We start from the raw sequence: 12393 nt of genomic DNA, 5'->3' as shown, positions 1-12393 counted from the left end.
ATAATCACATTTATAATAAAATCATGAATGTTACAATTCTTTTATTGGTTTTATCATCCGTCAGTATTTTATTTGCTTCCAATCCAGAGAATTTGAAACGTAGGAAAGCTTCCCTCGTGAAGAAACACCTCAAAAGACTGAAGAAAGTCGAAGGTGGTGTTAAACTAGTCGGAGGAAGGGATGAATTCGAAGGTAATTAGAAATTTTGCTTGGGGTCAAAATTTTGGACAATTTTAGGTAACGTCGAAATCTTGCATAACAACAAATGGGGGGCAATATGCGACGACGAGTGGGACTCTTCTGAAGCAAATATTATTTGCCAACAATTGGGTTATCCCAAAGGTTCCGGGAAAGCCACAGTTAGTTCTTTTTTCGGGCCCGCGAAACGTAAAATAACACATTAATAAGATTTGATTTAACTTTACTTATAGGCAACTTTTGGATGGATAATGTTTTTTGTACCGGTAACGAAAGTGAAATAATCGATTGTCGTTTCGACGGTTGGGGTAACAATGATTGTACTTCGACCGAAGCAGCCGGAGTTATCTGTCACGAAGAAAACCCCAAAGAGGAAATCAAGACGAAAGAGAAGGTGGAGTAAGTCGGGTCGCTAATAATAACTTCCAACATGATTGAATAAAATTTTAAGGACGCTACTGACCCGTCACGAGATCCGATTAAAGGGGGGAAGGATCGAAAATGAAGGTCGAGTCGAGATAAAGAATGAAAATGGACAATGGACGAGCATTTGCGGCGACGGATGGTCCCTCCTCGAGGGCATAGTCGTCTGCAAACACCTCGGATTAGGTTAAAAAACAGTTTTTCTAATTTGCGTTTATAATAAAGTCTGTTTTTTTAAATGGAAATGCCAAACAGTCTTAACGTTGCCATCACTAATAAATTCCTTCGTGGTAATTTTAATAAAGGAAGTTGGCAGTTCCGGTTTTTTGAATTAATTTGAAAACGATGTCATTAAACGTCAACACAAAAAATTGACTAAGAAAATGTGGAGACAAAACACCAAAAAGGAACAGTTTTTAGAAATGTAGAAACGAATATTTCGCAAGCAGGAAGTTAGAAAAAGGGCCCGTTAAAATGTAGACGCAATTTGTAATGCAGGTTTGGTAAACATTCTCAATTTTCAGAAAGAAATTGACAAGAATACAAAATAAACATGAATGAGAAAGAACCTCAGAAAGAAAGCAATTAAATTAGTGTCTTGTGCATCGCTTTTGAGGAACGAGTTGAAAAAGTAACAATTTTGAAACTAAAGCTGAAGAAGAATTTATTAAATGTATCAACTTTGAACTCATTTCAATAAATTACACAAAATTTATTATCAATCATCATAATACCCACTTGTATCTTTTGCTAAATAACTTTTTCTGTATATACATCCTTTTTCTTCAAAGTTTTTGTAGGAAGAATCTCATTTTTGTCCACAACATTGTACTTACTTGCGGTGTGTTTCTGTCATAATAAAAGTCAAAATTTTGACATCTCAATTTGAACACATAACCATAATTTTCTAACAAACTTTCTAGGGACAAAAACAAAGAGCAAACAAAATTTGTGGCTAACTGCTACCAATTTTTTCACTAAAATTTCGACTCGGTAATTTCCATTAAAAAAAAACAGACTTTACACTGTGCTTTAATGAATTTAGGGTTATTTAGTTTTTGTATGCCGCTTCTGACTTGTCAGGTGACAAATTTTGCGTTGTTGCTTCGACAATTTCGCGAATTTCGGGCGGAGTGCAAACTAAATTCTGTTGCAATTTTTTTGCAAAATTTTGTCTGAACCAGTTGAAAAATCGATAAAAATTGTGCTAGGTATATTTGCTTTCTTAAGCAGTTAACTAAATTTTTGAACTAAAAACTTCTTTTTTTCGCAAAATATTGCTAAAATAGGCCACAAAATCACTAAACTAGATTCAAATTATCGCTCTATTTTGGTCTGTTTCACTGGATTTAGTTTGATGACCTAAAAACCTACTTTTTTCAAAAAATTTCAGCATTTAACATGTTTTTGAGTTAGAAACTGTTTTTTTACAAAATTTTAGGAAAAAAATGACCAATTAACATTATTTTTGACATTTTCATTTTGTGAGATCTTCTAATTAGATAAAAAATGGTGTTTTTTGCCATTCGTGAGTAAAAATCTTAATTGCATTTTATCAAAACATGCCCAAAAATTAATTAGGCAAAAAATTATCTTATTTTCATCTATTTTCAAGCGAATAAAACGTTTTCGAGTCAAAACTGATTTTTTTCACAAAATTTTGCTAAAATAGCTAAATTAGGGGTCGAAAACGACATTGTTTTTGTCTTTTCTAAGTAAAATTTCACCCAAATGGGCCAAAAAATTAGCAAATTAAGTTGAAAATGGTATATTTTTTGGGTTAGGGTAAAAAGTACTCTAACTATTTTGGCTGAAATTTCTTTCCACTTTCAACAACAAAATTCTAAATTCCATAGTTTGTTCTTGTTCTTTAATATACTATTTTATCACAAGAGACAAACATTGTGTAGGATACGCCAGTGATGCACCCCAAACCGACTTCTTCGGCGGAAACATCACCGAAAGCAGTTATTCGGGAGTGAAATGTCGCGGAAACGAGACTTCTCTCGCCCACTGTGTTCATGACCCGTCCTCGAGGGGAAAATGCCAAAGTGGAGACGTTGCAGCCGTCTCGTGTGTCTCTGTAATGTCCGATTTGGTCATCGATCACATCGATTTGATGCGAACAGCCCACTTGGAGGACCGACAACTGTTCTTCCTCCAGTGTGCCATGGAGGAGAACTGTCTCGCCTCCACAGCCTACCAAATCCAGAAGGAAGTCAACTCCTGGCATCTGGAAACGCGACGACTTCTCAGATTCACGGCGAGGATTTTCAACGCCGGAACGGCCGACTTCAGACCTGCCATACCAAAACACTTGTGGGAATGGCACATGTGCCACATGTAAGTTATAATTATTTCAACTCAAAAAGTGTATGTAATATCGGTGTTGTTGTGGCAACACTGAAGAATGTGTAGAAACTACAGTTACTCAACTGACATTTATTGTTGTTACCTACAATATCTTTGATCTTTAAAATGGCTCTACAGGTTGGCAATATGTGAAGAGAGAAGGTAGTATTCAGTGTTGCCAACTTAATGATTTTGTTGATTCGTGGAAATTGGATTAGTTTTTTGATGCAAATAGTGCCGTTTCCGGTTAATTACCGGTCGCGCATTTTGCTGACGTCATCCCGAATAAACATTAATTTCGAACACAAATAACAATATCCATTTATGAGTGCTATTATTCGCTGCAATAACAACATTCTCGCATGACAGGTCGTAAAATTTAATATGTTTCAGGCACTACCACAGCATGGAGGTATTCGCGACGTTTGATATTTACGACGCGAAGGGCCTTAGAGTGGCCGAAGGTCATAAAGCGTCTTTTTGTCTCGAAGATAATCAATGTTTGGCTGGAGTCAAGCCGAGATATGCTTGTGCGAATTACGGTGATCAGGGGATTTCGGTCAATTGTAGCGATATTTACAAGTACACTGTGGATTGTCAATGGGTCGATATATCGGAACTCGAACCGGGGATTTACACGCTCAAAGTCGCCATCAATCCCGAATTTAAAGTGCCTGAAATTACGTACGAAAACAACGCGGCCGTTTGTCAATTTATCTATTCGGAAACGTTCGGAACTGTCACGAATTGCACCGTTCAAAGGCCCTGATAATCACATTCAAAATGTATTTTCTTCAAAATAAAGTTCCAAGTTGATAAATTGCGTTTATTTTCGGGTTTCATCAACCGTAAATCGACGTTCAGCCTTCACTCTCTGTAATAAATTTAAACGAGGGATTTTAGGCTTGAGGTAACGCATTAGAGCCATTTTTGGCCACACCAAATTCATTATGCAAAAATTAATGCGAAATTTTATTACAATCACATTTGGCATCCGATAAACCCAACATGGTTTTACGTCTCTACGATGTGCATTCCTAAACGCATTTCCGCAAGTTCTGTACCGTTTTTGAGGCTTTTTTGAGTGAAAATGAGGCCCAACGTGGGCAACGTGACATTTGCGTGCCGATAAATTGCAATAAATAAATGTGAGCAGCTTTTAGCATGCTAATCACGTGGATAAAAACAGTTTAAAGGCATGCTGACAGTCACAGAGGCGGCGGAATTGATTTTCAACTTTAATAAATAAAAAAAACAACCATAAGTTTGGAAAACAAAATGGAAAAATCGTTTACAGTTAAAATTTTTATTGTTGCAAATTTAAACAGGTGATGGAATATTCAATTTTAAGATAAAAATTTCCTATGAACATGTTTTGTAAAATACCTACGTAAGGGCGCTACACTCCCTGAAATGAATGAATTTTGTCTAATATTTCAGAAGTCATTTTACATAAAAGTACAAAATTTGGTACAGTTGATTACCTGTAGAATACTGTTGAATAGCCCTGTAGAATTTTTAAGGGTAAAAAATGGCTACAGCTGATTATTAGGTACATTTCTGATAATTAATCAAAAGAATCGATTTGCAAATTTAGTTCCTACGCTAATGACTACTTTGCACAAAGAGTCACAGAGTTTGCATTAATTTTGAAAAATCGCTCAAAAATGATTTGAAAATCGTCTTGAGTAGTCCTTCCGTGTTTGATCCTGCGTCAGGTGAGCGCGTTTTGCGCATCCTTGATCAATACCTCGACGCATCTCTGTCCGGGCCTGAAGCATGTGCGTGTAGTGCTTCCAGTCGGCATGAGCCAGTGCAGTTCTCACACCTCCACGACCTGGACGCCATCCTCGCGGTGTCTTTAAGGACATGCGGGACGATGATGACGCCACCTGCCGCCGATGATGACCTGGTGTCGGCGGGCCAATGGCTGGAATCCAACGCCACCATCGTCGAGCAGTGGCTCAAACGGCACGCCTCCGCCGAGTTCCGTCGCCGCGTCCAGGAAGCCGCCGCAGATGCCAGACGCGTCTCCGTCGCTCCAGATCTCTTCCAGCGATGGCTGGTGCATCCGCCGGCTGTGCGACCCCGACGGGACCTCGAAGCCATGGAGGAGGACGAATTGTTCATGGAGTTGATACGGGACGTCGCCAACGAGCTGGATATAGACGTGCTGTGTCACAAGATATTGAGGAATGTGAGTTTGTTGACGAGGGCTGATAGGGGGTCCTTGTTTCTCGCTAGGGGAGCCGGAGACGGGAGGTATCTAGTAGCGAAGCTGTTTGATGTTAGACATGATACCTCGCTGGAGGAGGCCGTCAAAATGGCCAAAGCGGAGGAAATTAGGATTCCTTTCGGGGTGGGCATTGCAGGCACCGTCGCCAAGAATAAAATACTCATCAACATCACAGATGCCTATAATGTAAGTCAATTCTACCAGGTCCAAGGAAAAACCAAAAAAAAAATTATTTAATCATTTATAATTAACCGATGTTGTCAAAAGAGTGTAGTTTTAAATCTCTTTAGACAGCGTCGTGTCATAATAACCCTTCGATCCCGACCTCTGACTGGTAAATTTGACACGAGATAAGGGTAGTAAAATTCGAATCACTTTTTAATGAAATAATCCCTAATTTCAACTCCTCTAAAATTAGTCATGATTTAACATGATTATAATATTTTATATGAAAACTAAACACAAACAATTTTGATGCGATTGTTTCGTAAAATAAACAACATCACCGACGTATCTACATACCTTAGTACGTCAACGAGAAAAAATGGGTCACCTAGTTGGGGGCAAAATTCTAACAAAATGAAAGTTGGAATCTACAAAAGTTTGGTTTTATCGATTTTAAAACTGAATAAATAAATAGAATATGCCTCTGTGTTTAAAACGCTTTCGCTTATTAGCGGAAAGGAAATTAACACGACAGTCGGAAGTATCGACTATTGACAAGCTTCCCTGATAATTCCGGATTTTAAAAGCTCATTTTGATACAAGCAATCTTCTAAAACTGAGAGTCTAATTAGGAGGAAGAGACTTGATTATAAAGTGGGGGTAATAGAAAACTAAATCTCGGTTAAAGCGCCTCGTTGGAAAACTAGATTTACTTGCGAAGATCGAAGTTTTGACCCATTTAAAAAATCCAATTTCTTGAATTTTCTTTCAGAGAAACAGTCTAAAAATAAATACGATCGTAACTCCCGAGTTTGTGCGCAAATATAAGAGATTAAAAACTTGTCAGGTGTGTTTTCCGAAATACTTCTTATTCGTTCATTGCACTCCTTATTGTATGCAAAAGTGCGGTTTCAGCGATCGATTAATGAAATAATTTGTATGTTAAAGTCGTCGATTTGCTCCACCGCAGCTGAAAAAAAAACAATAAATCGATTTCTTCGTCCGTCCCGTCCATTATCCTTCGATTTCCCTTGAGACTCTTGAAATAAGCCACTAGATCAACAAAAGTCACGCGAATTTTCAGGATCCGCGTTTCAGCAGCGACATAGACCTCAAAACGGGCTACAAGACCAACTCAATACTCTGCATGCCTATTTGCAATTACGAAGGCGAAGTTATTGGAGTCGCGCAAATTATTAACAAGACCAATGACAGTCAGGAATTTACTCCACACGATGTGGAAGTTTTCAGAAGATATTTGACTTTCTGTGGAATTGGAATACAAAACGCCCAGCTGTTTGAAGTTTCGGTGCTGGAATACAAGAGGAATCAGGTGAGTGAAATTCAGGTTTATTTCAGCAGAAATCTGTAATTTTTTTTACAGATTTTGTTAAATCTAGCACGTAGCATATTTGAAGAACAGAACAATTTAGAATGTCTGGTGACGAAAATAATGAGAGAAGCACAAGATTTATTAAAGTGCGAGAGATGCGCAGTGTACTTAATGGATCTGGATTGTGGAGAAGCGGTAAATAGTCGGAAAATCATTTCTAGGTCAATTCTTCAACACTGGATTTTTGCAGAATCATTTGGAACGGATTTTAGAACGTCCGGGGAGAATAATTCGACGTCATGCTCCTCTAAACCGTGTCGAAAGTGGATCTGTGACAGCCGAAGACATGAGAGTGAGTGGTTTAAAAACTCCTTGTTCTTTCACCACAATTTTCGAATTGAGAGATGGAGGGAGTAACACTTTGGTATCTAGACCTTCTTCATTCGATTTACAATGCTCGACTTTGGCCCAAATTGCAAGTTTTGCCGCTTCGACCGGTCAAATCCTCAATATTGGAGATGTTAAAACATGGCTTAGTGAACAACACAGTGAAGGCGATGCTGAATCGGCCAGAACCATCCTCTGTATGCCTATACTCAACGGCCAAAGAAACCTCATAGGTAAAAAAATCGCTTTTGCTGTCTCTACTAAACCGGGGATTATTGTCAATAAAATTTTGATAGCGTCGAATCCATAAAAACTGCTTTAATAATTTATCCCCGAGGAACGAAACAATGAAAGATTTATTGCCCAAATCGGCTTTTTTGATTTTTTCAGGTGTTGCCCAACTGATAAATAAGGAAAATGGGGCTCCGTTCACCGATTGCGACGTGTCTTTATTCGAAGCATTTGCGATTTTTTGCGGTTTGGGTATTCATAATACCCAGATGTACGAAAACGCTTGCAAGTTGATGGCGAAGCAAAAAGTCGCTTTAGAATGTCTTTCTTATCATGCGACAGCGAGTAACGACGCTACTGAAAAACTGATCAAAGAGGATATCCCTTCGGCTGAAACTTACAACTTGTATAGCTTCACGTTCATCGATTTCGAACTTTCAGACGATGATACTTGCAAAGCCACAATACGGATGTTTTTAGAATGCAACTTGGTGCAACAATTTCACATTCCCTATGAGGTAAGTGGATTGTTCAGCCACCACAATCAATTGTTTGAAATGAAACAACAAACACACTTTACTCGTCTTTGGAACAATATTGCCTTTGAAAGCGAATCATATCAATATTGTGATAGTTGCGGCGACTACTGAAAGGGTTTTGTTTAATTTTCCAACGTTGTGGCACTTGTCACAACAGGAAATTAAATTTCAACGTTGAAACGGAATGCGAGAATTAAAAACGTTTCTTAGCAAGCAAGCCGGAAATGAGGAAGTGACGAGCTACTCGTTAATGCAAACTTTTTTCACTTAAAAAAAAATTAATAGTTTTTCCGGACTCGACTATTAATTTTGAGGATAAACTCGCGGCGAAACGCTAAACTTGATGATTATTTGGATAATTGGATATTGAAAGGCTGTCTAATGGGGATGGCCATTGTTAATGGCGAAGCGGTTGTTGTCCCATTGTGCTCTCAACCGGATAATAAACGCTTGAATAAGCCAACATGGGGTTTACCGATAAACCAATGCTAAAAAAATTACCCTGAATTTCACAGCAATTTTCATAATTTTCATGTACAAGCTGTCCAACCAAGATTTTTTATTAATAACTGACCAAACAACTTTAAATTTAAAAAAAAAAACAAAAAAAAGATTTTATTTCCAACGATACCAAACAATAGAGGTTATTACCAATAAGTCCGGAGTTATTGACAATAGACCGCTCCGGGTGCTAAAAATCGACCAAAACTTCGACAAAAATTAAAAAAAAAACAACTTTAAAATGGATCCATATAACGGCTAGAAGCATAAGCACTATATCCAATTCTGACCAAAAAATCCAAATTTTTTTATTCTTAAAAAAAAAAACTATAGTACAGTCGAACAAAGTGAAAATGACGCCTCAATAAACCAGCCCCTGCTGTGGATGTCGATTCTTCTAACCGTAAATTATCGGATTGTAAACTACACCTAATTTCAAGATAAATTTCTTTAGGAGCCAGTTTACAGAAAACGAAATTAAAATTTAATAAGTCGAATTAAGTTGCTATTTATTTTGCATTACCAGATGTCAAGTTAATTAAAAATGTATTTTTTGTGATAAAAAATTTAACAAACCATTTCTTGAAGAAAATTTTAAATTTCAGAAAATAAAAATTGATGTTATTAATTTTTATAAATCACTTAAAATACAGTGCGATCAAAAAGTCTGTCTATCAAGCAAGCGTATAAATTTAAAACGTATGTCTGTGGAAAATAAAATGTCACAATGACAAATGAGAAATGTCAAAATATTTTTTATGTAAATTATGACAGGAAACCGTGGTGAACGATTTTTATGAATAAACACCAACAAAATCTTATTTTAGTTTGTTTTGAGACGTTTCATAGAATAATTTAATTTAGTTAGCTCAATGTTTTAATTTTTATAAAATAGTTTTTGACATCTAGATAACATACGAACCGCCGTGCAGTGCAACATACGTCCTCAACTAGGACGCCTACTTGATAGAAAGACTTTTTGATCGCGCTGTTTTATTGTTTTACATAAAATCAAGCTTAAAATAAAGAAAGTCTATTTAGTACAAAAATTATGTTACTTAGAAAATAGTTTATCAAAAAATGTATTACATTAATAATAATTCGTTTTTTGTCAATTTCATCGTGTTAATGCATAATTTTCTTTAAGAAACGATTTTTGTTAAATTGTTTATTTAAGAAATTAAACATTTTCATTTAATTTAAAAGTATTACAATTATCAAAAAATAAATTTTGTAGCAGAACTAAAAAAATTAAAATAATATTGCGTTTTTGCGGTTAGAAGGGTCGACATCCACAGCAGGGGCTGGTTAATTGAGACGTCATTTTCACTTTGTTCGACTGTACCTTCTAGGTAGTTTTAATTCGTTTTAAAACCCTGAATTTTTTTGTAATTATTTCACTTTAACATTTTTTTTTTCAAATAAAAGAATGTTTTTCAACATTTTACTTTTTTTCTTTAATAAAATAAAATCTATAACAATGCTAACCGATGTTATTATTTTATTTCCTAACAAAGTACTCGTAAAATCTATTTTTTTTTCTCTGGGAGCCTCTCGAGACCTCTGAAAAACCCCTCCATGTGGCCCGCATTAATTGGTAATTTCAGAAATTCAGTTCCAAAGTAATTAAATCGTCTCGAAACTAGTTTCAAAGTGCTCCGTCTGAATCACTATTGATTTAAGATTTCATTTTAAATGGAAATTGTGGAAACTGCATCAATCTTGAAATGATTATTTCTGACGGAGTTTCCCTATCGATCGTTTCACTGAATCATTGTTTTGCAGGTTTTGTGTCGTTGGATTCTTAGCGTAAAAAAGAATTATCGTCCGGTGAAATACCACAATTGGCGACATGCCCTAAACGTGGCCCAAACCATGTTCGCTATGTTCAAAACGGGAAAAATGGAGCGATTTATGAGCGATTTGGAAATGTTGGGACTTTTGGTGGCTTGTTTGTGCCACGATTTGGACCATCGGGGTACCAATAACGCTTTCCAGACCAAAACCGAATCTCCACTAGCGATTTTGTACTCGACTAGTACCATGGAGCACCACCATTTCGACCAATGTGTCATGATTCTCAATACCGACAGCAATAATATATTCCAAGTAGGTGGGTTTAGTTTCAGATTTCAGGAACGGAATTTCAGAAGCGTTAGTTACCGTTTCAGGTGTGATAATTTAGACTTATTTCAGGCTTTATCGACGGAGGATTACCGAAGGGTGATGAAACTCGTGGAAACTGCGATTTTATCAACTGATCTCGCTATGTATTTCAAGAAGAGGAACAAATTTCTGGAGTTGATCGAAAACGGGGAATTCGATTGGCAAAGCGACGATAAAAAGGACTGTAAGTTCGTGTAATTAGTACTTTAAGTGCTTCACTTAATTAAAGACTGTTTTAACGATCAAAGCTCCTGATTTTAGTACTTTCCGGGATGATGATGACTGCTTGTGATGTGAGTGCGATTGCAAAACCTTGGGAAGTGCAACATCGAGTGGCGAAACTAGTCGCCGATGAGTTTTTCGATCAAGGCGATATGGAAAAAATGCAACTGAAAGAACAACCAATCGTACGTTGACTTTTTTGTGATTTCATTTTCAGTTCTTCTTTCAGGCGATGATGGATCGTGAAAGAAAAGACGAATTGCCTCAGATGCAAGTGGGATTTATCGACGTCATTTGTTTACCGCTTTACCGAGTTTTATCGGAAACGTTTCCTTGGGTCAAACCCTTGTATCAAGGGACTTTGGAGAATCGCAAACATTGGCAAGATTTGGCCGAAAAAGTCGAAATGGGCCTTACGTGGATCGATCACGACACGATTGATAAACCGGTCGAAGCGTTCGCTGGTGAGGGAAATAAAACACGATTCATAGACAAAATATTTATTAGAATTTCAAAAAAAAAAAACTGTTAAGTAATAAATAATAACGTACACAATAATAAAAACCATTTTTACAAGTATAAAAATAATATTAGTTAACACAATGTGATAAAAATTATAGCACCACCCACAAAAAAATGTGTGTTTTGTTGTAGATACAGAAGAGACCAAAGATATAGAACTAACAGTTCAAACCCTCCATACCGCTCCAGCATGTCAACAATTGCCTCCCTTGGGACACAAATTGAAACGTAATAAACACAAGTTATGTTGCATATTGTGACATACCCCCATAAAGTGTAATTAATTAGTGTTTTCTTACACATTGTCATTGATATTCTAGAGAAAAAGAAAATGCTCATATGTTACATCAAGGATGGATTTTTTTACAAACAAAAAAGAGAAGAAGAGCAGAATGGTGATGCTTGAATCCAAAAAAGACATTTTGTAATTATATTTGTATCTAACAAACAGCAAATAAAATGTATATAGAAAATAAAAACAGATCTAAAGTAAATTTGGAAAACATGAATACACATTTATTCTTCCCATTGTTACACACACCAGTTGGACCAAAAAAAGTTGCGCAATTTTGATCCGAAAGAAACTAAATGGAAGACGGATCAATTCCGTGCGATATTGCTTAAAAATTGGCTAAAGAAATTATCACCTTGTCCAACTTAAAACGTGGTACCAGTCTAGAGTTAGATATAGGATTGTAGACAAAGTTTATTTAGGTTTTTCTCTTACATAAAAAACTCCTGAGTGGAGTGCGACAATGTAAGTCATGCGTTTGGTGGCCTATCTAAACAACTTATTTCTATCACTCTCAGTCCTCTCATACTGGGATCGGTCAACTTTAGACCGCGTGGTTCGTATACAGTCTGGTTTTGTTCCGCTACAAACTTTGACACTTTTTTCAGACACTGCAACAAAAATCACAAATTTTACCTAAATTACCACTTCCGGCGAAGAAATGACACATTTACTTGATTGATGAGAACAAAAACTTGCAAAGGAAACGTTCGATTTCGTTGAAATTAACGAGCTGAACGTAACGTGTGTGAGAATCTTTCAGTAAAAAAGACACAATGTTTTTCAGCAAAAATTGTAGCAGCATTAATGAGATATAATTAATAAT

At 36.6% G+C, this 12393-nt stretch overlaps 3 protein-coding genes across 5 annotated transcripts in view; 2 read left to right on the top strand and 1 right to left on the bottom strand.

The window, feature by feature from the left end:
• The first annotated feature begins 23 nt into the window (after window positions 1–23).
• On the top strand, window positions 24–3793 carry LOC123015657 (lysyl oxidase homolog 2). Its single transcript, XM_044415528.1, has 6 exons — window positions 24–192; window positions 238–387; window positions 432–597; window positions 650–807; window positions 2532–2964; window positions 3367–3793. Exons 1-6 carry the CDS (start codon window positions 24–26, stop codon window positions 3740–3742), a joined length of 1452 nt encoding a protein of 483 aa, XP_044271463.1. The 3' UTR covers window positions 3743–3793.
• A 138-nt stretch (window positions 3794–3931) lies between these two features.
• LOC123015642 (cGMP-specific 3',5'-cyclic phosphodiesterase) lies at window positions 3932–11763 on the top strand. 2 transcript variants are annotated; one of them, XM_044415508.1, is made up of 11 exons: window positions 3932–5395; window positions 6459–6707; window positions 6759–6902; window positions 6958–7327; window positions 7485–7843; window positions 10151–10474; window positions 10562–10715; window positions 10793–10938; window positions 10983–11217; window positions 11408–11503; window positions 11596–11763. In XM_044415508.1, the coding sequence occupies exons 1-11, from the start codon at window positions 4853–4855 to the stop codon at window positions 11679–11681; spliced, it is 2706 nt and encodes a 901-aa protein (XP_044271443.1). In that variant the 5' UTR covers window positions 3932–4852; the 3' UTR covers window positions 11682–11763. The 2 variants fall into 2 exon arrangements, with proteins under 2 accessions (XP_044271443.1, XP_044271442.1); XM_044415507.1 differs by having other exon boundaries at window positions 10151–10715.
• Window positions 11272–12393, bottom strand: part of LOC123015689 (golgin subfamily A member 7) — a 1957-nt gene continuing 835 nt past the window's right edge. Inside the window, exons 3-4 of one of the 2 annotated variants that reach the window (XM_044415566.1) lie at window positions 12003–12178; window positions 11272–11950 (exon numbers count right to left, since the gene is read on the bottom strand). In XM_044415566.1, coding sequence (XP_044271501.1) covers window positions 12038–12178 — 141 coding nt within the window. In that variant the 3' untranslated portion in view covers window positions 11272–11950; window positions 12003–12037. Of the gene's footprint in view, window positions 12179–12393 lie in introns of both variants that reach the window. The other variant, XM_044415565.1, reaches the window with a different exon arrangement.

This window comes from Tribolium madens, unplaced genomic scaffold (genome assembly GCF_015345945.1).
Source record: "Tribolium madens isolate multiple individuals breed KSU strain unplaced genomic scaffold, Tmad_KSU_1.1 Scaffold_19;HRSCAF=116;Tcas5.2_LG9, whole genome shotgun sequence".
Taxonomy (NCBI): Eukaryota; Metazoa; Arthropoda; class Insecta; order Coleoptera; family Tenebrionidae; genus Tribolium; species Tribolium madens.
The sequence above is the reverse complement of the archived record's forward strand: the minus strand, read 5'-3'. Positions and strand labels throughout refer to the sequence as shown.